The sequence below is a fragment of the Crocodylus siamensis genome, chromosome 14, assembly GCF_052110815.1.
Source record: "Crocodylus siamensis isolate JL-2025a chromosome 14, ASM5211081v1, whole genome shotgun sequence".
NCBI lineage: Eukaryota > Metazoa > Chordata > Crocodylia > Crocodylidae > Crocodylus > Crocodylus siamensis.
The window spans coordinates 2,358-27,732 of NC_143408.1; the positions used below are offsets into that span (position 1 = coordinate 2,358).

The following is a 25,375-nucleotide window of genomic DNA, read 5'->3' on the forward strand; positions in this document are numbered from 1 at the left end:
ATCCAGGTAGAAGCCTACGTAACTGCTGGTGCCTTCTGTCCGCTGAGCGTGTCAAAGCGGAAACTGGGCTTTGCAGCTTGTCCAAGGGACCGCTGCAGGCCCCACACACCCGTCTGAGTGGCCAGAGCGACCCTTGCAGACACGACAGCTCCTGGGGGCCCTTCTGCCCCAACTCCCGCTTCTGACACGCTGGTTCCAAGCACAGGCTCACGAGGAGGAGCCTGAGAAAGAGGGCAGACATGCGTTAGACAGTTTCATGTGAGCGTGTACCGCACCGTTTACTGCACCACACTGGATAAGATGACCCTCGCAGGCCCAGCGCAGCACATTTCCATTAAGAGTTCTCATACCACAACACAAAACGGTCGGTTCTCCACACAAAAAAGTACCATGTACCCTCAAAAAAGGTTTCCAAACCCCCACCAACATAACCGTATTTCAATATGCTTACCCAACCACCACACAATTTGCCATAGGCTCCACCAGTCACACAAAAAAGTTCCCAAATGACTCCAAAATGTCCATACTATTTTCTACATACAAAATCACCATATTTCCACCCACATTTTTACGAACAGATCCCAAATCACCAGCTCCCCATCACCACTCGCCGGCCAGTTCCCGCACCGGTGCAGACAACGCCCCCCCAGACGCCCAGCGCCACCGACCGTACCCCGGCGCGGCCGCCCCGCGCCCCCCGCTGTGGGACGAGACCGGGCTGAGCCAGGCGCCGCGGGGCAGAGATGGAAGCGGCCGGGCTTAGGCACCGCGCACTCCGCTCGTGGCCGCGGAGACCCCGGCCGCAGCGACTTCGGCCGCAGCGCTGCTGCCTCCGCGGGGCAAGCGCCGGCCTAGAAGCCTGCTCCGCCCCGGCCCCGCACGGAACCCGCCCCCACCGCCGCGCCGGGCGCTCCCGCAGTGGGGAGCGTGGTCGCTACAACGGCCTGCGGCAGCTCTCCAGGACCGCGGAGGATCGGAGTCGGCTCAATCGGCACACAGAAGAGTGCCCCCCATTCCCCGGCAGCCAATCGGAATGCGAACAAGGAGGGCATGGCCCTGGGCCCGCCTCCTCCGGCAGGAGCCACAGCGAGGAAGGGCAGAGCTGTTCTGAACCCGCCCACGTAGCCACTCCACCCAATCGCCCCATGCCTTAGCATGGCCAATGGAAACGCGAGACTCCGATCCCGGCCATGCCGCGCTCCCCAGGGCTGGGATCAGCGTCCCGCCCCGAGCAGCGCGAACCCCGCCTGGCCCCTGCCGCGGGCAGCGCTGTAGTGATGCGCCAACAAGGCCTTTTTTCGCTCTCCCGCCTGCCTGAGCTACAGGTGCGCGGCCCGGAGCCCCGTTTTTACCTCTCTCGCTGCCCTCATCTCTTGGCCGCAAAGCCCAGTTTCAAAAGCAAGGGAGTAGCACAAGGCAGGTTTCTTTTTTATCTGGCTTTAAATCCTGGCTGCTCCGCCCAGGTTGAAGCGCAGGGAGGGCAGCACGGAGCCGGCTTTGCCCCCAGCCCGTATCTCCGGGCTCCACGCCCTGCTCCAGCCCCGAAAAGGCAGCGCGGAGCGGCTATTTCCTCTGCCTGAAATCTGAGCTACAGCGCCCTGGGTGCACCGCGGCAGGCAGCTCGGAGCCGGTAGCGAGCTGCAGTACCTCCGCGCTGCCATTGCCAGTTAGCAACACCGGAGCGCGGCACTCAGTTGGGTTTTATTTTCTCTAGCTTCCTCCTCGCTGCGACGCCCAGTTTGCGGCACCGAGCCGCTTAGTTCCCCGACCCTACGTCTGGCCTCCAAGCCGCACGCCCAGGCGCCTGCCCGGGTCTGCACGCGGCAGTGCCCGGCGCGGCCACAGGAGGGCGGCTCTGGGCAGCGGTTTCGTCTCCCCTCCTCAACACCGTTCCCGGTGGCTGCAGTGCTCGGACTGAACCACCGCGGGGCAGCACTGAGCCGGCTTTGTCTTCATACTTCGCGTGGGTGCGCGGAATACCCGTTATTCCGGCATTATCGTAACAGCCGGTGTCTGCCGGTCTCCAACGCTTGATTCGCACTCTCACAGGCTGAGGAAAACAGCCAATCAGAGTGCGCCCAGCGTGGGGGAGCACCGCCCCGATTCCAAAGCGCTGGGGAGGGCCGCCCAGGAGGTGCGGGAGACCCGGCTCGCTCCGCGCAAGCAGGGCGGAGGGAGCCGAGGTCTTGGCTCCCCCGCTCCGCGGACTGCAAGAGGCAGACAGCGGCAGCATGGGGCATTAGGTGGCGGCACTCCATCCCAGCCCCCTCGCCCCTGTCATTCTTGACAGTATAGATATGAACTGCAGAAACTAGTATATCATGAAATGCAGAGAGGAAACATGAATATCTATATCACTATCCCCACGTGTAAAGACAGACAGAGAGCCAGTAATAGGATCACTATGTTAATTATGGTGTGCATTACATACACACACCCTTATTGGATACATATCTGTACAGGTTCAAGTTTTTCAAAGTAAGCACACAACGAATAACACCATCACTTCAACCCCTTTCTCAATATTATACTATTTTACACCAAAAGTCCCCAAACTCTCCCCTGAAATTGAACTGATGTCCTGCAGTGCTTCCTGAACAACAGTTTTTTTTCCCCATGTCTTGCTCTTTAGAGCCCAGAAACAAATGGTCTTTTTTGGGGGGGGTCTATGTGCACCCCCTTAGACTACCTCACAATATATATGGAAGACAGGGTGGCTACGCAGGCAGGAGGAGGAGAGAAAAGGAGCACTGGGACAAACCACTTCAAGCTGAGAGAAGTAAAGAGCGTGGAGGCAAGCAAGGCTCTTCCCCACCTGCCTTGCAACTCTCCACTTGCAGCTGGGAAATACTGGTGGAGCCACGCTGCAGACTGGGACAGGGACAAGGGGTTTCACGGGAAGCGAGACAGCATGACAGAGACTTTAGGGTCATTGTGTGTTGAAAGGATTTCTTTAAGTGGGTTTTATTTTGGCAGGGAAAGGATTAAAGTCTGTATTGCAGAGGGGCTGGGTTTAGCCTCACTAATTGCACTCTGCCCTGTAGCTGGGCACTGGAAAGACCTCTCCTCTTTCCAGAAGCTCAGTGCAGAGAAAAGAGATGTGCAGTGTCTGTGGGAGTGCCTGAGACTGAAGGTGGTTCCTTATTCCCAGTTCCTGATTCCTTTTTCAAAGCTAATCCTTACACAAAAAAAGATTGTTAGGAATGAACTACACAAGGTAAAGATTTAGGATGTAATAAATAATGTGTATTTACCAATTAAAAAATGTAAAATAGTATTATGTCTCAAGTACAAAGGCCTGAGATTAGGATGGGATGATGGGGCAAAATCACTTTCAGGTCACCCCAAACCACATGTCCGCTATCGGGGGACACCGTTAAATAAGTCTGAGCAGGGCACTGCCTGACCTGAAACTCGGTGTTTGCATGCCAGCCTGCTCCTGGATGGCCCGCCAGGCCTCTGTGCTATGTAAATAAGCACTGTGACTAATCAACTGTGTGTGAAAATCCTTTTTGGGTCACCCCAAAGCACATGTTGCAGAGGAAACCAGGCAACATGTAAGGAGCTTCACAGAGTGCTTGCACCCATGCTGTCGTCTTCCTGCTACAGTAAAAAGGAGACTACAGAACAGTCCAGCCCCTGCAAACCAATGTGGTTCAATCTTCTCTACTGCATAGAGATCTACTTAGTGACATTTCCATCCAGAAGCTCCAGGCTGACTCTACTTGTATTTTAAGTCTGCTTCTCTGTGACAAAACTCCCTTGACAGCAGGGCAGCTTTTGCCAAGCTTCTGACCATCTAAGGTCACAGAGGAGGAGGATGCCATTTCCTGTGGGAAAGCTCCAATTTCCAGCCAGTTTCCAATCTGAGAGATGTGCTGCCTCAGCCTCCCACATGGCTGGCTTCCCTGTCAATCATCCAGTCAGTGACCATCTCTTGAGATTTTCTGCAACTGCGTAACACCAGGACTAATACTGGGGACAACATGGAAGCAGCTGCACATCTCTTTCAAATCAGTCAATTAAGTAATAGGAGAATCAAGTCCCCACGCTCCCCCACACTGGAAAAAAATTACCAAGTGAAAGAGAATTTTATGGAGTCCCCTGATGTCAGATTTGCCCAAATCCAGTCAACTTTAAGAGAACAGGTTTACTCCCAAAACCAGCTGCTAGTCTCATCCTATCCTTTACTGCAGCTTCTGCTTACTGGGCAACAAACAACATGGGGTTTCTACCTCCGCCACTCCAGCTTGACTGAGTGACATTATAGGTCTGTAAGCCCTATTCACCCCAGGCAGTGGAGATACAGGATTGTTCAGATGGGAACAGGGCTGAGCGTGTGCTATCTGCTTATCTCCTCCCACCCCAGGACACCCTTGAAAGCATCATGCAACACCATGGTTGGGGAGGGGGGGGGCGGGAAAAATCACTGATTTAAATGAACTGAGATTGGACAAAACCAAATGCTTGTAATCGGGTAGACCATTGTAACAGATACACGTTTGTACATTTCAAGCTTTCATAATTCCCATATGCAGAGAACAAATTTTATGAGGGGCCTGCAAAGTATTACCTGTTCAAACAATACCGGCTTTCATTATTTCCAGCTGCCACCTGACAAACAGCTAAAAAGCATTAAATACTTGCATATCATTAGGATGTCTCACCCCAACCCACCCAGTCTTTCATTTACTTTCAAGTACCAAAAGATATACAATTATCAGTTGAAGGGACATAATCCTAGTGACTAACAAAGCCGAGATGGATTCCAAACATTAAAAAAATTGTGTGTTCTTCCCTGAGGAAGCATTAAAGGATTTCTGCTGTGACAAAGAAAGAACCCGCATGCTGTTGTGGTGTTTAACACTTAGAAAAATACCAAAGATCCATCAAAACATTTGCGTAAAGCACTACTGTGAAAGTTAAATCGCTAAGTATTTTTTTCTTCATCACACTCGTAGGTAATACCCAAATGATGCACTGACAACAGACCAGTCACATTTCAAATATAACTTGTTATAAAATAATCTTATTTTGTATCTTTCAGCTACAGTATATATTACTGTTGCTGTTGTTATCATTTTCCTCTCTCACACTTCGCAGGAGATTGCCGAAGAAAGAATATGTATGTTTGGTCTTGAAAGCATTTGAAAATTCCAAGGTCAGGGTTCAATCTAATCTTAGTTTCGTGTGAAAACCCCAGTGCATATTTTTCCCCAGTGCATATTTTTTTTAATATTGCATGAAATTAATTGAAAGCAAAACCTGGGCTCCAGAACCTTGTAACTTCCATAGCTATAATTTGATATTTGTTTCAGACAAATCACTCCCCCCCCCACACACACACACAGGTACAGTTGTGCTCACATTTTTGTACAGGAATTTTTTTTTTCCTCGGAGTAGCATATAAGACATTTTTCAGCATTTTATTCCACTTGCTCATTACTTACGGGAGGCCAAAATATTTTCCATAGACTGGCAGACTGTTTAGCTACTTTACAACACCCAGAGTTGCTAATCAGCATTGTTTCAAACATGTGTTCATATGTCAACACTTTTGCCTCTGTCAGAAAGTTAAATATGGAAACTTTTTTTTTCTTTAAGAAATCAGAAATCCAAATAAGGAGATCACAGAGCACTACAGATTCCTCTAGTGAATCCATTCCAACTCGTTCCTTAGAAAGGCTGCACATGAAAGATCAAGGGGGCCACTAGGGACTTGGTCTCAATCCAAAATATCCAGTAAGGGTCTTTCAGAGTTTAAAATTATCTCGAACCATTCAAGTGCTCACTCTACTGCATCGGCAGGGCTGTACTCATCTTCTTTCTCCGCTTCAGTACCTTTAGAAGAAACTACCATTCTGCTCTTCACAAGATCTTCAGTTTTGTCAAAGACAACATTATACTGTAACAAAAATGGAAGCTATCAAGAAAAAGATGCAGATGCTGAAGTTAGATAAGGAGAATGCCATCGACAGAGCAGAACAGGCTGAAGCAGACAAGAAGGCAGCAGAGGACAAGTGCAAACAGGTAAGTTGCAATAGAAGTAATGGTATAAGGAAAATGTGGAGAATACTGTAATAAGAGTATTAAGTTGCAAAATCTTGATGGTGAGAAAGCAGGATAATACTGCCAGGGATTTTTCCCCACTCACCAACTTTATTTTGAATATTTTCACAATATATTTAACACATGCAGGAGTTACAGCCTGATAGTTCTTCTTGCTTGTTCAGTTGCTTCAATTTGTAACTCAGCAAAGCCTTGAACTCTTCAATGTGTTATGGATAGACAGTTCCTTTTCTTCTGAGTCCCACATAACTTCCATGGGTATGCAACTCCCTGGAAAGACCAAATCTTTAGGGTCTAATACTAAAGGATGGCACAGATACCTAAAGAGGAGTTTCTGTCCCCCTTCCCCCTTGCATAAGTGACTGTTGCTTATTAGCCCAAATCTAAATACCCCTGACTTCCAGAGCCAAGCAACCTTGAGCTCAGACACTAGAGGGTACTGCAACATTTTTGTTTTCAGAATAATCAGAAATACGTAACCCTAACCTAACAGCTAAACAGAAATAAGAAAAGTTGCAACTTCAGTGCTTTCAAGATCAATTCTACAATTACTTCACATTCCAAAATATTCTGATACTACAAGAGGCAGAAACACCAATCATATTCCTACTTTTGACAAAGAATAAGAAGCCCCCTCTTTAATGCAATGAAGAGTGAATAAATATATGCAAGGTTAATACTGTACTTTTTTCCCAAATACATGACAGCATTTATGAAGCAGACACCACTTTTGGTTTCATTACTGTAGTCCAAACCATCCCTAAACAGGCATATGGGATCCTTAAATACCCTGCTTTCTTGCATATAAACCTGCATGTTTTTCGCCAAAACCAACTGGTGAAAATTAGGGTGTGCATTATGTGAGAGAGAGGATTTCCCCATCAGTCTGGAAACTTTGACGTGGCAGAGGGGTGGTGGCAGTCTACATTGCCATAACTCCACCCCCTTCTACCCCACCAAATACCCAGGCCCATGAGGAGCACCCTCCCCTTCCCCCTCTCCTGCCTGAGTGCACTGGGTTGCTCTGCGGTCCGACCCAGCAAACAGCCCCTCCTTGGCAAAGGCATGTGAATATATTCATCCTCTTCCGAGTCCCCGCTTGCAAGTGATCACTGAAGTGCTACGATGCAGAGGGGGACATTATCATTAGTAACATCCTACTTTGTAGTCAAAGAGTTCAGGAGAGATCTTTGATAGCCTTGCACCAAAAACAGCAGCACTGAGTTCCAACAGTACAGACAATGTAATGGGGGTGGAAAAAATAGGCAAAGGATGCCCAGAACCACGGGATTTATCCAAGCTCCGATTTTCATGTTTTTTTAATCACCTGGGTGTCTTTTTATTGCTATTTTCTCCTCTCTGTTGCTCTTCAATGTTAGCACAGCAAAAAAGTTTTATAAAATTAAGTGTGTTAATAAGGAATTATGGGTTTAAACAAGGTAGAGTAATTCCAAAAAACTGATTCCATTTCTGACTCTAATTTTGGCCCTTGTTCCAGTGGGTTACAGGCAAACACACAATCTTCTTCTAAATCTTCTTCTAATTGGTCAGACCACTTTGTCAGTATTAGGAAAGATCAATGTCAAACTTTTAAATCAGTTCCAATACGGTGGTTCCTAAATATATGTTGATAACTCTTGTATCCAATTTCCTCAAAGTGTGTTTCTCTGCTCTAGTCTGGTGCAGGTTCTTGGTGCACATTCCCTCTGAATGCAAATATATTTTGATATTTAGGCTGAATTTCTAGAACCTCAGACAGCGAAAACATACTTCAAAACATACGGAACAAGACAATAGGAATTCCAAAGAGTGCAGAGCTTGTTCTCTTCATTTATCGCCTAAGAATTTAATCTGGTAGCTAGTATATCCACTGCTAATTCTTCATTCATATTTATTATCAGCTACATTAAATGTTATTAGATTACAAAAGTCAGTAACTCAAGCACGAGGAAATACCAGAATTAAAAGTTGCCAATGCAAAAATATAGGGATGTACAGATGCAACATGCCAAAACATGCATTAAAAGGCCAGCCACCCTAGAGTGAAGATATCATCCAAAAAAGCACTGAAGGAGGACACAGACGTAAAATGAATTGTAACTAACTGGTTTAATATACTATCAGTCTAAAAAAGAACAAGCAAGAAAAACCCAACTATCTTTCCCTCAACCCTGCCCCAAAATAACTTAATATAAAAATACATTTAAAAAAGACACTGAAACAAAAGTGATACAAGTTCAGTGACAAAATCAGATGGGCTGCAGACCCCATCACTTCTTTGTGATAAGCTTGCTCCCACGTGATTTGTCACCAGTCTCCTAGCAGGATATAAATAGCTTCTTTTTGTAGGATACAATAAGGATTTATATGGTATGGTAGAGAGTGAACAATGAGATAAGATGGAATTCATGCCATGCCTAACCCTCCTTCCCTCAAAACATCATATGTGAACTTGGTTCAAGCCAGTGTCCTGGTAAAAATAAACCTATGATAGCTGTTAATACTGCTTCCCTTAGGAGCAAAACGCTAATGGAGGTCATTCTTAAGAGAATGTCTCAGAGCATCCCATATAGACCAAAAATAAATGATAAAAGTTTGAAGGTACATGATACTAGTGGGGTGGAGTAATTGTACCTTAGGAACCTGTTGTGGAAACAGCTTCCAAATCAACACACTAACGCAACTGCCTTCTGCTTATGCTGCAACTATGGCTACTCCCCTATTCCACGAACTGCACTGATGGACTTGCTTCTGTGAAAAGTTACACCGAATAGTAAGTGAAAGCCATGACAACACTGTACACAAGGCTTCAGACGATTTCTGTAGCAGGGCTGAAATCCACTTAGCCACACGGATAGAGTCTGGCTTCAGAACTGCACCATGTGCATCTCAGCTAGCCACACAACAAGCTAACTTGGCTTTAATTAACAGACATTAGTCAGGAACTTTGAACAATTCATGAATAAAAACTGCTCCACAACATCAGTTCAAAAACATCTTGGGCATCTTAATATGATCTACAAGTAGGAGTACAAAGACGTTTTAGCTACCTCATATCTAGAAAACGGTAAATCCCATGTCAAAATGCTCACAATTTATCTTTCCCATCTTGAAAGGTAGAAGATGAGCTAATGGCCCTGCAGAAGAAATTGAAAGGAACTGAAGATGAATTGGACAAATACTCAGAAGCTCTTAAAGATGCCCAGGAAAAACTGGAGCAGACTGAAAAGAAGGCAACAGATGTAAGTAGAAACAAATACATTAAGATTTGTAACTAGAATGCTGTACTTTGAAACACAAATTAGCACATTATTGTTATGGTTAAGTACAAGTTAATCGACTAGAGTCACCTGAACAAAAGAGCACAAATCAGACTATGTTTCAGACACACTTCTCCCCCACAATATGCACATGTCTGTTGACCAGCAGCTAGAGCTAGGACATAACTATCCCAAGACCAGGTTTGCCCCAGAGGGATCTCAGAGGCAAGCTTTAGAGTCAGCTACTGAATTCACCGAACCCTACACTGCAAGTGGCACAGGGAACAAGATTAGTGCTTCTCAGGATGGCCACGTGCCATAACCCACTCAAAGAAATGCCACACAAGGTCCCTACAATTGGTGTCCTCCCCACATCTAAAGGCTTGCACCCTTGTTTTCTTCAGTCACAACCAAAGGGAAACCTCATCTGCAAAGGTCCTGGTGGGAACCCAGAACAGGTCGATGAGGGGGAGGGGAAAATCAGGCACCAAGGTGGACACAGTACAGCTGGAGCAAGTTTGCTGCATCAAACCCTGAGCAACTCTTCCCTGAAGGCAGTGGTTCTGGAAAACCCAAGGAAGGCCTCCTGGACATTGCATCTCCCATGGGGAAGATCCCTTGAGGTTCAAGGGAGGGCAGCTTTGCCACACGATCTGCAGGAGACATCACTCCAGGGAGGCAAAACACAGGAAGCCAGGTCACTCCCTAGGGGTCCACACAGAGGGTGCCCCTGGCTATATGCTGGGTTGTTGGTATGCAGGGGGAGGCTCCTGCACGTCTGGAATAAGGTCCCCTGCTCCACTTGTTTTGCCAGCTACCCCTGCCATGGGATGCCATCCCCAGGTACTGAGGTCACCAACTCACTGAGAGCGGTGGGTCTGGGACAGCATGGAAGCCAAGGACATGCAGTAGTCGTGTGTCCCATCCCATCTCCACCATGCTCACAACCCTGGTGTCCTCTCTGGAGTGGAAGATCCAGTGTCTCCAGCAGCAGACAGACTAGGTGGAGGATTGCACACAGGCTCTGCTCCAGGACCTGCGGGAGAAACCAAGACCCTGCAACAGGTCCCTCACTGCCCACTCCACCCCTTTGCTGGGATTCTCTTCATAGAATCGTAGAAGTCGGGTCGGAAGGGACCTCACAGATCTTCAAGTCCGACCCCCCGCCTGGGCAGGAGAAAAAACTGGGCTCAAATCATCCCAGCTAGGTAGGCATCAAGCCTCCTCTTAAAGAGCCCCAAGTCTCTTGCTACCTTTGATGTCTGCATCAGCACCCTGTGCAGCTCACAGGGAAATTACTTCCCCCAGCAACCTTCATGCCTGCCCTGGCATCCCAGTTCAGAATCACTGCTATAGACTTAGGCACTAGTTTCACTTCCGTATCTTTCTGTTATTTTACCACAAATGCAGCCAACAACTTACTCCACAAAGGATTTTCCTTATAAAAGGATGGAAAGTTTTAAAAAGAGAGAGTTAAGCAATCTCTTCTTCCAAATTATTTCCTAGCCACATTAAAAATGAATAAAAAAAGGAAAGATGCTTAGAATCTGACTTCATTAAGCTACAACCACAAATTAAATGGGTTATAGCTCAGGCTGATTTTGATGCCCGTTTTCTAAAGTGGCTCTTAAGGAAGTCAGCCAATTGAAATCACTGCAGAGATAATTAAAAAACTCACAATTTAGGGGAAAAAATGTAGGGTCAGAACTGCACTGGGGAAAGGAGACACTTGAATTTCTACTGTATCAGCACAGTAAAGGAAGAAAATGTGGATGGGCCCCTAAGATGTGCAATGACCAAAGACCTGGATTTACAGCAAGTCAGTCATTGCCGGTATTATACAGAAATACAGTACAATAAACTCCCGAACGCATCACTTTTGTCCCTGTGCATCCTGTCCTCAAGGGGAATGGTTAAAAAAAAAGTTTTCTGAAGCTTGGCACTGAACTGAGGATCAGATTTGAGTGGGCCTAAGTACTAGTTAGATCAGCCATGACTATACTCCAAGCTTTGCACCGCAAGAATCAGTTGAGCACCCCTACCCCCTCTATTTTTATAAGAGTAGGTTTCATTTAGAAAGAATGTGTGGAAAAAGAATAATTAAATTATCTCTCTACATAAGCCTTTGCAAGACTACTCTAACCACTATCTGCTACCTTGCCCAATTTAGTTCTTCAAAGTGAGTCTGAAGGTGTAGTTTCAACTACCTTCAAGCTGGTAAACATTGTTAGACTATCTGAATGCATGCTGCACCTTAACGTGTATTCCCAGTTTAAGCCAACTCTCCCAATTATATACTTACCATATCATTTTTGCTTGGTTCTTAATTATTAAATAAATATGCGGGCATAATAAAGTATAAATGTTGACTTACCACACCCAAAATTCAAAGCTAAACCATACCAATCTGACTTACATTTGAGAAATGCAACTTTGTGAGTGGAGAATACTTTTGCAAAGTGGCAAGTCAGAAGAGATGCATGTTAGCCAGTTGTGAAACATGAGCATTATCTGGCCCCCTAAACACCAGCGTAGGAACAGGTTATTTCAGACATCAATGTTGCAAGAGGTCTGCTTCATTTGTACACAGTAAGAAGGATACTGACAGAAGTGTCATCTCCCTGCATATTAAACTCCTCATCCTAACAGAGTCCCCAACCTGTATTCCATCTTGCCCCAACCACCTAATTCTTCGAAGGCTGGAGGTGGCAGTAGAAGGCATCAAGTGGAATTACTTCATCTGTGTACCATTTATTCAACACAGAGTGGGTAACTCTGCTGGTGATGCACAAATCCTCCTCTAGACAATCAAAAGCACAAAAACAGTGGGCAGTTTATGAATTTAGATGACCACGTAATGAACAGGAATAGCTTGAAGTAATTATTTAAATGGTAAACCACTTGAGGCAAGAGTTAGGATCCTCGATTAGATTATCAGCATAACACAGATGTAGACACTTTGGCTCTAGAAATTTTAAGGTATTTTAACTTCCAACTCCAGCCAGATTTCTACATATTGAATCTGTGTAGCACCGTTAGACTCATAGCCACTAAGGCCGGAAGGGACCTTGGAAGATCGTAGAGTCCAGCCCCCTGCCGCAGGGGCAGGAAGTCAGCAGGGATCCCAGCAAAATAACATCCAAATGTCTCTTTGAAGGCATTCAAAGTAGGTGCTTGCACCACCTCTGGCAGCACTCTATTCCAGACCTTGGGGGCTCGGACAGTAAAGAAGTTCTTATGTCCAGCCTGAAATGGTCATGGAGCAGTTTGTAACTGTTCGACTTTGTCATCCCTTGGGGCGCTCTGGTGAACAGACATTTCCCCAGATCCTGGTGAGCGCCCCGCTAAACTTATAAGTGCCCATCAGATCACCCGAGCCTGCGCTCTTCCAGGCTGAAGAGTCCCATGGCTCTCAGCCTTTCATCATAAAGTCTGTTTTCCTGATCTCTGATCATACGCGTGGCTCTCCTCTGCACTCTCTCAAGCTTCTCCACATCCTTTTTGAACTGTGGAGCCCAAAACTGGACACAGTACTTCAGCTGCAGCCTCACCGAGGCCAAGTACAATGGGAGAACGACATCCTGGGATTTGCCTGAGAAGCATCTATGGATGCAAGCCAGCGTTTTGCTTGCTTTAGTAGCTGTGGCATCACACAGAAGGCTTGTGTTCATCTTGTGGTCAGTCATGACCCCCGAGTCCCTTTCATCCATAGTGCTAGCAATTAACTTGCTTATGGTTGTTCTTCTTGTCCCTTCCCACTGAGACCTAATGGCTCATTTCATTGAAGGATTAATTAGAAAGAGGAAAGTTGGTGTGTAATTACTATAAACATTCTATTACCATGGCATTTTGATAATTATATATTTAAAATCAAAGTAGGTCCAGACCTGGAGTTCCTTGCATGTGAGAAGCAAGCAAAACAAAACTAAAAGCCCTTTTATTTTAAAGAAATTAGTTGCATGTAATTTGCATTTTTAATGGGTAAGAGGCTTGCTGGGCTTTTTAAAAAAATTGTTGATTGGTGTATTTAGGCTGAAGGTGAAGTGGCAGCTTTGAACAGACGCATCCAACTAGTGGAGGAGGAGTTGGATCGTGCCCAAGAACGCTTGGCCACAGCCCTGCAGAAGCTGGAGGAGGCAGAAAAAGCAGCTGATGAGAGCGAGAGGTAGGCCTTGAAAATACAATGTAGACGGGTGACTTACTTGAGTCAAGCAAGGTATTTTCTTAGGTGTATAGAATTTACAAACTTGGAACACTGAAATTCTCTGACCGCCCCGCCCCCAACAATACTTTTGTGTGTATAATTCTAGAATTGCAAGAAATAACGAGCCACAAATACATAATTGGACTGAAAAAAGGCTCGTCTAGCACTTCCTTCTGCCTCATCCGAAGAGGGTCAAAAAAGCTTGCTGCCCTTCATACAGCATCCAGGAGCTTGCTTTGCAGTAGCCAGAATTCAGAGGCTGAATTCTCCTTTGTATTTCCTAGTTTTTCTGCCATAACCAGCTGCATCTCTGTCCCATCCTTCTTTAGCGAATTCAAGAATCTCTGCTGAGCTTACCTCAAAAGCTTTACGTGCAAAAATGAACCTAAAAAATAACTCAAATTCTAAGCAACACTGCTGCAATTCAAGAGAATATGTCACCGAACAACACACTGTTAACAAGCTTGGAAATGTCAGCCTGAAGTTGCGTATGGTTCTGATGCCAGCTTCAAACACTCAGCAGCACACTTTAAGAATCTATAATAGATTTATTCTGTCCGTCTTGAGCACTCTGACTGGTTGATTCAGCAGCCAGTCACAATCCTTACTGAAACAACCAGGAGTACTCCAAACAGATAGAATAAGCATGTTATGGAAGATCCTTAGGCATGTCAAACGGATATGCAGGCAAGTCAGAGCTAGGATGAAGCACCAGGCCCCCCTGCCATGGAGCGGACAGGCTCCGCCAAAGGGAAAAAGTGGTGAGCCCAAAGCCTGCCTGCCTCTCCCATGCCTGCTGCACCGTGAGCTCCAGGGGGCCCTGGTGCTTCCCTCTGCAGCAGCAGCACCCCCTGGGACCACCCAGGCAGGGTGCCAGTGGGTGAGTGCTGCGGGGGGGCGAAGGGGGTGCAGCAGTGTCACTGCAGAGGAAAGCACCAGGATCCCCCACAGCTTAGGGGCTGCATGACCCAATGGCAGCTCGCTCCACAGCCACGGGACATGCAGGCAGGCTCCGGGGGCGGGGGACCCAAAAAACAACTCCCCCCACCCCCCAGCAGAGCCTGCCCATGCAAGCTGCCACTGCATCACACAGCCCCCGAGCTGTGGAGGGGGCCCAGTGCTTCCCTCTGCAGCAGCAGTGCCCCCCAGGGCTTCCTGCCCGGGCAGGGCGCTAGATGCGTGTGTGCAGCCCCAGCTTGCAGGCAGCTCCTGCAAGATCCAACAGTGCACGGGGTGCGGGAAGCTCGGGCTTGGCAGGCTTCCAGCACCCCTTGCACCGTCCCCACTGCCTGAGACCGCCCAGGAATGGGCTGGCCGCCCCAGGAAGGTGGCAGGAGGCAACTGGGTGTGCTGGCAGCCAGAGAAGGCAGGGGTGACGGTGCATGGGGCACTGGAAACCCACCAAGCCCAAGCTTCCCTGAGTATGCCTGGGCTTCCCGTGCCTTTAGAGCAATAAAACACTAAAAGGGTGTCCTCAAGTGTACAAGGGCCCTCTTATTCTATGACAGTGAACAAGTCACAAGGTCTCTTGACAAAACACCTATTTATATTCCTAAGCCTGTGTTTACACACAGACAACTTTACGTAGCCTTTTCAAGGGAGAAGTTTTGATTCCGTTAAAGTATCCAGTCAAAGGATAACCAAACATCCTGTATTTAAAGAAATAGTTTTGCAATAAAAATGTAGTCGCAAATGTTTTGCAGGTTTCAGCTAGTTATCTTCATTTATCTATAAATAGTACCCGTGGCCTATTTTAGACCTGGATCCAATGCTCATCGAAATCCATGACCACAACTTGACATGGAACTGAACTGAGATAATTAGTCTTTTAAATTATAAATGTGTATTATACGCATCTACAGTAGAACAATGCATCTCCATACCTTGTCATGCACCTCGAGCAGGTCCAAGGAGGTGATCCTCCCCCCGTACGTGACACTGGTCAGGCCGCAGTTGGAGTACTGTGTCCAGTTCTGGGCGCTGCACTTCAGGAGGGAGGTGGACAACATGGAGAGGGTCCAGAGGAGGCCACTCACACGACTGGGGGCAGCAGGGCAGGCCCTACGAGGAGAGGCTGCAGGACCTGAACCTGTTCAGCCTCCACAAGAGAAGGCTATGGGGGGGGATTTGGTGACCTGTTACAAACTAGTCAGGGGGGACCAGCAGGCATTGGGGGAGTCCCTGTTCCCCCGAGCACTCCCAGGAGTGACAAGAAATAACGGTCACAAGCTGGCAGAGGGTGGATTCAGACTAGACATCAGGAGGCGCGACTTCACGGTCAGGGCGGCTCGGATCTGGAACCAACTTCCAAGAGAAGTTCATATTCAGCTTATGGCCCACCGTAACTTCTGCATCCTTTTCTGCAGTGTTGCAGCCTAACCAATCATTCCCCAGTCTGTGTTTGTAAAGCAACTTATGATGCCTACAGTCCTGGTTGCTTAATGAGTGACAGATGGAGCACTAGTCAGATCCTTTTTTATTGTACATGGTTTAAAACCCTGCTTCCACATAACACGTTAAAAAGAAAGGATTTCTTTCTGCCTCGTCTCACTTGCAGGATCCTGCTATCTATAACGGTATGGCAGTTCCTACAGCAAAAGCTGTGATCTGAACTCCAGAGGCTTAAGAACTTTGGCTTCCATGCCTCGGCTGCTAAGTCTACTTAGTGTGAACTGGGAAGGGAAAATGAGAAACCAAATAAACGTTGGCATTGGACTTAATTTTTTGAGCCTAACAGTCCACAAATCCTTTCAGAATTGACACCTAATAAAATGTTTCTCAGCACTGAAAAACAAAAACCCGAAGAGTTTGTCTTAAATACATTAGATACTTGCTAATTTGATGTGGCACCACTCAGAAAACAACCATTTCTACCCCTTTTAATTACTCTAAGGACTAAAAAAAAAAACAAAAAAAAAAACACTATCCCAAAATTTTAGGAAAGGTTCCCAGCGGTGTCTTTCAAACACTTGCCACAAAGCTTGGCTTTTTCAGGTTAAGCTAAGCCTACAATTCTCAACCAGGAGTTATGGCCCTCAGGGCCCTCTTAAGATCCTTTTAAGAATGTCATGGATGCCACACAATATTAGCACATGCTGCGCAACCATCTATATGCGATTCACAAGGTAAACCCAAATATTTTTAAAATAGGAATCTACAGTTTCAAATGTTCTGATCTATTGTGGTCTGAGTTCTTTGCAACAGAGGAATTGCTCTGTTTTTCCACAGTTTAAAGAAAAAAAAGTGAAAGCTAAGATCTAGCATTTTTTTAAGGGTGCTTTGAGTCTGAGTCTTCAAAAGTTGAGAGCTACTGATTTTAAATCTACAAAAGCTCTGAGATCCTGCTAAGGAGAAAGTTAAAGTAAAACTCTGGAAAAGGTAGAATTTTACTACTTCAAAGCAGATTTCAAAAAATAACAAATCTGCAAATTCAGATAAGTAGAGAGTCATTCCAACTACCGTAGTCAGTCTGTCTGCTAGCCCCTGGAGACATTGATGTGAATGCAAAAACACAGCAAAACCATCTTTAATAAACTATAAAGTAGCTGACATCAGGATCTACCCAGACAAGCCAAACTGTTTCTAGTAAACACATGCTTTGTTTTCTTCTGCAGAGGTATGAAGGTTATTGAAAACAGAGCAATGAAGGATGAAGAGAAGATGGAAATTCAGGAGATGCAGCTGAAAGAGGCGAAGCATATTGCTGAAGAGGCTGATCGCAAATATGAGGAGGTAAAAGGGTGGTGTAAGAAACCAGCCACTGTAGGCAAAAAATTATCATTGAACAAAAGAATTAAAAGAAATGTTGTAGTTGCTGTAACATTATTCCAGCTTTGAACTAGTTCTCAGAACAAAGACAAAGATGCAGTTCCTAACATATTCTGGCTTCACACGAAATGAGTTTGCCCTCCTAGCATCTCAGGGTATCTAATGCTAAGAGCATTCCAATTCTTTCTTCTTCCAGTGGAGGAACCCTTGCATCCTGTTGTGTCTCCCTTGCCACCAATGTTAGAGTGGCAACTTAACTTGGACCAAATCTTTAACATGCTTTTCACAGATTACATGCATCCACAGAGTGCCATTTCTAACAAGCATCAGGCAGAGGAGAGGGAAAGCTGCAAGGACAGACGGCTTTGAGGGACAAATGAGGATTATGGAATGATTCAGGTGGCTTTAAAAAAAATGCTTTTTGCAGGTTGCCCGTAAACTGGTCATTCTGGAAGGTGAACTCGAGAGAGCTGAGGAACGTGCTGAGGTGTCGGAACTGTAAGTAGCTGTTCAGGATAATTTCTCGTACGGCAAAAGCTTAGAATATAAAACTACTGATGTAAAGGGTTTCTTAAAGGCCTGTGCAGGATCACTTCCTATTATCCATAACTATCCAGCACACAGCTTTCCAGGTTTTCATACTGACCATTCCTGTAGTACGCAAGTACTGAGACTCTTCTATTTAAGCACTACTAGTGTTATAAGGAAATGTGGTGTGATTGAGCCATGTGGTAGTGGTGTTAATATATTGGGGGAGGGGGAAGGTAAAGCATACAAGAACAACCCAACGTCAGAACACTTATCTAAGTCTTAAGCTTCACAAACATTTGTATTTTATGCACAACCAAATAACTGGGCAACACACAAGCATCGCTCTCCAAACACTGCAACGGTGCTTCCAACAGTCATCAATCCGTAAACTTCTGTTGCCATGCACATGAGTTCTGTTCACGGAACAAACAACTTTCTTGAATTTAAATTTGTAACAAGGTGCATTTCATTACAAAAATCCCTACTAAAATGCAGTTTTCAGAGCACATTTCGGAAAAATGAAGCAAAACAAAACCCACACAATAGTATAAACATTCTAGGGACAGACCCCACTTAATCTATGGAATGCCTAAGTGCAGTCCTATTCCACCTTGTTTGAGTCCCAGAAAAAAAAAAACCAACACATTAATTCATCTAGTTTTGTAACACACCATCAATCACCCTAACCCTAACATGAAGTCACAAAGAAGCAGTAAGGAGGAGGACAAGGACCCACCACTTAGTGTGCTGAGACAGTAGAATGTGACTCAGTTCAGCATTCTGGACCTTTTGCAAAGTAAGCTTCATCATACAAGGAACATAAAAGAACTGACTTACTCAGCTTTCGTCTGTCTGTAGTAAATGCAGTGACCTTGAAGAGGAACTAAAGAACGTTACTAACAACCTGAAGTCCCTGGAGGCTCAGTCAGAGAAGGTTGGTGCTTCCCATGTACAAATATAGAATGCTTGGGTCTGAAAAGAGACTGAAGTTGGTGACACAGATGTACATTTCCTCAAAACTGTTTGGGGAGGGAGGTAATTCTTAAAGATAATGAGGTAAATTGTGGCAGTCTATCTTGACCTCCTGCACAAAAGGCGGCATTAATTTCCAATTCAGTGACTGATCACTCTCACTGTAAAGACAAAAATTCTACACCACCAATAGGAAATTAGGACTGGAAAGGATCTCAGTGTCATCTAGTCCAGCTCCCTACTCAAGGCAGGATCATCCCTGTCAAGTGTCAGTCCACCATGCCCTGGCGAGAGGAAACATTTTGTTGGTAATATTTTTTTACTGGACCGACTACATGGTTGGCCCTGCTCTTGAAAATTTCCAGCCAGGAATGGGGATTCTACAAGCTCAAGTAGCCTGTTCCAATGCTCAACCATCCTCACAGTGAGAAAGTTCTATTTAATCTCCAACATAAATTTCCCTAGCCACAATTTAAGGTCATCACGCCTGTCCTCTATGGACAGAGAGAAGAGAGCATCTCTATATGCACCCTCCAAGTACTTCAACACCATTATCAAATTCCCCTGTCTCCCAACCCCCCCTCATTTCTTCTCCTTTCCAGACTAAATTACATGTGGTACTCTGCATTTGCCTTTATAAAATCATCTTGTTTATTTCAGAGCCCGTGTAATTTTTCAAGATCACTGTGAATTCATGGTGTCCTCTGAAGTGTCTCCTACTCCAGTTTAGTTTCACAGGGAGAAAAGAAAAAAAAAAAAAAGTACACCACATTCCACCATCCAAATCATTACTGACAAATATTGGGTGGAAACGAACACAGGACAGATTTCTGTGTGTTCACCTCCCCAAGAATGTCCATTGAGTTTCTCGGGGAATGTGTTAGCTAAATGGGTGCTGATACCAGCTATGACTACAGATACACTTGTAGACCAAAAAAACTGGATTTTGAGGAGGGATTTGAAGAAGCAGAACAGCTTATTTTTGGGAGATGGAGTTGTATATGAAAAGTAAAAGTTAGTTGCGCTGCATATGTTCTAGCAAGGGAAAACTTAGAACACAGCTGTGGTGGAAGTCTAAACCTTCAGAGACACTGAGCAAAAAAGGGACTTTGACCTATGAAATGAAATGACTGTGGCTAGGAAAGGAGATGAAAGTTCAGAAACAGAATTTTAGAGTAACTGGAGGCTGCATATTATTTCTTAATGGCCCCAACAGCCTAGCAAACTTCAACTGTCTAATCAGCTCTGTTTCAACAAACTCTCTTAAAAAGATCAACCATTATTTTCACAGTACTCTGAAAAAGAGGATAAATATGAAGAAGAAATCAAGCTTCTCTCTGACAAACTCAAGGAGGTAAGGCAATATGTCCCAGTTAAGTATCCTTGTGGATTGTTTTCTGGTCCAGAATTTAACTTTGTCTTTTTCCTAGGCTGAAACCCGTGCTGAGTTTGCAGAAAGAAGTGTTGCTAAACTGGAAAAATCTATTGACGATCTGGAAGGTATGAAATCCCTTTGTTTATACAAGCCATCAGTTTCAAAGTGGGGAAAATATAATTTTAGCACATCACTGGGTCAAGAGTGGAATTTTTATGCCATAGCAGTTAACTAGCCAGTCAAGAACATAGTTGAAATGTACTTCTCCCTCAGTAGCTTCCTCTACAATACATCCACTCAACAGTACTGTCAAATCAGAGGACTTCACAGATGTGACACTGCACTCACTACTTGCATCAGGACCATTTAAAAACGTCTAAGACCCCACTACGACAGTATAGCGTGTGGAACATTTAATACAGTGCGTTTAGAAAATGCCATGCTGCAGAATTCCTTATTTGTTAAATCTAATCAAATCCCTAGGCAGACAGTGAATATGCCCAGTGCCTCCCATGTACCTGAATTTTAAAATTTTGTCCCCACTAAATGAACAGCACTAGCTGGTATTATCAGAAAAACTACATCAGCTATCTGGTACGAGTTCCCAACAAGCTGTCCTGCAGATGGAAGGGTTTTGCACGGCAGATTGATATGACTTATTTTTCAGTTACAGCTGTGGTTTCTGTAAAGTTTTTCAATTCACTATGAAGAATTTAATTGTGTGGGAAATCGCTGATAGTAATCAATGTCTGGAGACAGGAGGACAGGCTGCAGGGACAAAAATCACACTGGACTATAAAGTTTGAGATTTCAGTAAAGAGACAAAGTAACAAAGCTCTTTTAAACTGTGCAAGTATCTGAAGTAAAAGGAATATCAAAGTCTCTCTCAAAGATCAAGTAGGAGTGTTGTCAAGCAGATTGAGGGAAGTGATTACTCTCCTCTATCTGGCACTGGGGAGACCATATTTGGAGTGCTGTGTCCAGTTTTGAGACTGCCCCCCCCACTTACTACAGAAAAGATATGGATACATTTGAAAGAGCAGAGTAGAAGGCAGCAAAACTGGTTAAGGGGTTGAGGCACATGACTGCTGAGGAAATTGGGCTTATTTAGTCTGAAGAAAAGACTCAGGGGGGATTTAATAGCAGCCTTCAACTCCCTGAAGGGTAGTTCCAAAAAGGATGGAGCTGGACCGTTTTCAGTGGTGGCAGGTGACAGAACAAGGAGCAGTGAGCTCAAGTTCCAGCAAGAGAAGCTGAGGTTAGATAGGAAGAAAAACTCTCACCAGGAGGGTGGTAAAGCACTGGAACAATTTACCCAGAGAGATTGTGGAATCTCTACCTGTAAAGGTTTTGAAGACCCAGCTAGATGAAGCCTTGGCTCAGATGATACTTGGGAATGGTACTGCTTTGAGCAGGGGGTTGGACTAGGCGACCTCCTGAGGGCCCTTCCAACCGTCCTTTTTTATGATGTTACAAGTCTAACAACCATCTGATAATGAAGGAATTTAGGCACTCACCAGTATGAACAGCCACATACCTATGTAAGATACTTAGGCAGGAAATGGCTTTGTGCAAATATGTAATTATTTAGTCATATTACCCTCACATGGTTACACAGCGAGCTATGAACTGGCTCATGATGATACCATCATTGTTCATCTCTTTCTGTTCACTTCAGTAAGGGAACATTCCTCTATAAAGGGCTTAGTCAGTCTGTCTGTGATCGGTTAGTGTAATGGGGGTGGGGCACAAGGCTAGCAGTGCTGGAGGCAGTGGTGGCGTGGGGTGCAGGCAGAGCGGGGCAAGCTCCCTCCCCCCTCCACACTCTTGGGAGGCGGCAGTAGCGCTCTGTCCCCACTCCCCGCCCCCCGTCATTTTTGACAGGCAGTTCACTAGTAGAGGAATAATTATGTAAAACAGTGCTTTACAGTCCTCATGCAACAAACTGAAAGAAATATAATCTATTTTCAGTAACACTTTACGCAAACAATTTCTTGTTTAGTCTAACTTTAAAAAAAATGTTATCAAGGTTGCGTCAGTTTAATTCTACCCCTGCAACTAACATATAATCATCTTCTGCCCCCTTCTTCTCTGCTCCTCCTTGTCGGTGTCTCTTTTGGGACTGAACAATTACAATCAAAGCCATGCAGGCTCAAAGTCATGCAAAAAGATAGCAGAGCTATCCACAAAGATGGAGATTTATGGTATGACAATTGTTTGCCAAAATGTCACGACATTTTTTTAATGTTTGCTTTGATTGTCAAAAGCCAAGATAACTACTTACATACCAAATGCACCTAACTAACCAAGAGGCCTTGAGTACTTAATTACTAGGAACAGAGTTTACCCAATTTATTGGTGATCACTAGAAAAAGCCAACTTCTACATCTCTTAAAACTGTTTAAGTTGAAACTCTTAATTTTAGGCATTTCTTACATGTGTATAAATCTGTGCTTCGTATGAATAGTCTCCTCACTTTTTTTCCCCCCTCCTCTTATTTTCCACTGTTCCTCTTCATTTGATACATTCCGATGCTCTCCTTTTTCTCTGCTCTGTACCTTTCGCTGTGGACTGTTTTACTGCATCTCTCATTGAACCACCTTTGGGCCATCCTTTGTAGATGAGCTGTATGCTCAGAAGCTGAAGTACAAAGCTATCAGCGAGGAACTTGACCATGCTCTTAATGATATGACCTCTTTGTAACTAGCAATTCTCCTAGCTTTGTTCGATGCTCTTTAAAAACTGTCAGCCTGTAATACCGATCTCCGCATGCAATCCTTAACATCAAGTTTTTAGCTTGTTCCGTAAAAACTGATTTAAATAAAAACAAGTTTATCTTGCTGCCTCTGAACAATCAGATTGCTTTTTTTCTTTCCCACCATTAATGACATAAGTATGTTTCCCAGAGCTTCTTATTCAGCCACAGCAACAGACTGTAGCAAAGCCCTGTATTTTCACTAGGATGCTTTAGAAAGAGTATTGGATTACCTCATGAAACTGTGTTTAAGTGTCATGTGCACAGGCATACACTCACAGCGTGCACGCGCACACTCACACACCCTGACCAATTAATTTGTTACTTTAAAACGTACCTGAAAAAAAATTACGTTATGACTTGGAAGTAAACATGGTGTGGCTGGAAAAGTAAGACTGCCATCAAAGGCTGCTAATATCATTCACAAAACTTAAACTGGATTATAGCTAATTATGTGCCTGAAACAAGTGACCCCTATCCTGAGGCAGCAAAAGCCAAATAGAAGGTTTAGGCATACTTACTATTTTCCACTTCATTTGAGAGGCTAACCTACTTCATTTTAGCCTATTATATAGTGAAACAAATGCACATACTGGAAGGAATCTGAAATTTGACCAACGTAAAATAACCAGAATAGAGCCAACAGAAGGGAAAAGCTGAAAAGCAGTAACTCTGACAGAAGCCTAGGCACAGAGACGACTATAGGAGGGTGCAAGTCAGCCGGTGCGAGGTCCCTTTAACACTGTGAGGGGCGGGGCCACTGCCACTCCCACCCAGCTCTGCAGGGCCCCCACAAAGCACAGGGCTCAGCACCATTGCCTCAATTCACTACCCCCCCCCCGCCCTACCTAGGCATCATAAAGGGCAGAAAAACAGAATCTGTAGTGAGATGTGTGAAAGGGCCAGTTCTTTTTATAAGCAGAATGCGTGATCGCATTATGGGTGATAAATAATCACCACTCTGCATGAGTATTATTCCAGCTGTCAATGTGCATTTACTTGGGGGCATATTGTTACCAGAGAATGACAAGCAACCATGAATTCAGAGCCAAGCCTTAGCATGACTAGCACACTGAAACGCAACGTATCAGGAAGCGAAAGCAGATGCATCTCGAGCTCTAGACGCACGCCAACTGCTGGCAACCAAACTAGAGAAGGCATATAAGACTGCAGAAAGAGAACAAGTGTGAAAATAGGATGGGTTGTATCAGCAAGCACATAAAACTTACAAATCAAGGGGGGTGATCCTTTTGCTGTATTCAGCACTACCGAGGCCCTGTTTGGGGCCCGTACTTCAAGAAGGATATGGACATATTGGAACCAGTCCAGCAGACAGCCACAAAAATTATTAGCAGCCAGGGAAGCACAACTTAAAAGGAGAGTCTGAAAGAGGCAGGGTTTTTCAGTCTGCAGAGGAGAAGACTGAGGGGGGAATTGGTAACAGTCTTCAAATACCCAAAAGGTGCTTATAGAGAGGGTGGAGATGGGCTTTTGTCTCTGGCAGCAGGAGAGAGGGCTACGAGTAATGGACTCAACATGCAGCAGAAGAAAGTCAGGCTTGCGGTCAGGAGGAGCCGTGTCAGATACTGGGCCGCCTACCTCGAGGAGAGGTGCCGTCTCCATGCCTGGAAGTTTCTGAGAGTGGATTGGACAGGGGCTCGGCTGGGATGGTCACAAGCACGGATCCGGGGGGATGAGATGGTCCCTGTTTAATCCGCACTTGACGCAACCCGGGCTGCGGTGGCTTCTTCTTGCACACACACCGTTGCCGACTCTGGTTTTGCCCGCGGGCCGCGCCGGAGTGCAGGCAGGGCCCAGGGAGGCTCTAGCGATGCTCGGGACCAAAGGCCCCGCTGACCGTGGAGGCACCGAGCGCCCGGGCAGGGGCGGAGCCGGTCCCGAGACGAAGGAGGCGTGGGCCGGCCCGCTCCTGCCTCGCGGCGCCCTAGACCCGGCCCAGCACGAAGCGCGCCCCGTGCCACGCCCATCTCACCTCAGCACGAGAGGGGCGAGGTCGCTAAGCAGGAGCGCAGGCCTAGACCCAGTCGCTGCCGCCGGCTAACGGGCCTCGGGCGCACTCGGCACCCGCGGCATGGCCGCACGCCGCGAACCGACCAGAATCACGGCCGGCCCGGGCCTCGTTACAGCGCTGGGTCCAGACGCCACGGCGGAGGGGAGAGGCAGCACCCCGCCACAGCGCTCCTCCTCCGCTATCTCTACCCACCAATCAGCGCGACTCCTCGCTCGGCCCGCGCAGCTGGCCAATAAGAGCACGAGTGGCCCGGCGGCAAGGCGGATCCTCCTCCATACGCGTCACCTTCCTCTTCCTGCTCGGCTGCCGAATGAGCCGGGAGTTGTGTGACGCACAGAGCGGCCAGCCAATAAGAGTATAGAGCAGGGGTGATGGGCAGGCAGGTCCTCCTGTGGGGCCCCGGGCAACG

The 25,375-nt window shown here is 45.9% G+C and overlaps 1 protein-coding gene across 1 annotated transcript; it reads left to right on the forward strand.

The window, feature by feature from the left end:
- Positions 1 to 5,695: 5,695 nt before the first annotated feature.
- Positions 5,696 to 23,033, forward strand: TPM4 (tropomyosin 4). The gene is made up of 9 exons (XM_090027020.1): positions 5,696 to 6,030; positions 9,186 to 9,311; positions 13,361 to 13,494; positions 17,148 to 17,265; positions 17,729 to 17,799; positions 18,691 to 18,766; positions 20,096 to 20,158; positions 20,235 to 20,304; positions 22,800 to 23,033. The coding sequence occupies exons 1-9, from the start codon at positions 5,917 to 5,919 to the stop codon at positions 22,880 to 22,882; spliced, it is 855 nt and encodes a 284-aa protein (XP_089883146.1). The 5' UTR covers positions 5,696 to 5,916; the 3' UTR covers positions 22,883 to 23,033.
- The last annotated feature ends 2,342 nt before the right edge of the window (positions 23,034 to 25,375 follow it).

What these genes read in the sequence shown, in the direction of transcription:
- TPM4 (XM_090027020.1), top strand. Translation starts at nt 5,917, where the DNA reads ATGGAAGCTATCAAGAAAAAGATGCAGATGCTGAAGTTAGATAAGGAG. An exon ending in CTGATCGCAAATATGAGGAG is followed by an intron (nt 17,266 to 17,728) that starts GTAAAAGGGTGG and finishes TGCTTTTTGCAG; the next exon opens with GTTGCCCGTAAACTGGTCAT. An exon ending in TGGAGGCTCAGTCAGAGAAG is followed by an intron (nt 18,767 to 20,095) that starts GTTGGTGCTTCC and finishes TTATTTTCACAG; the next exon opens with TACTCTGAAAAAGAGGATAA.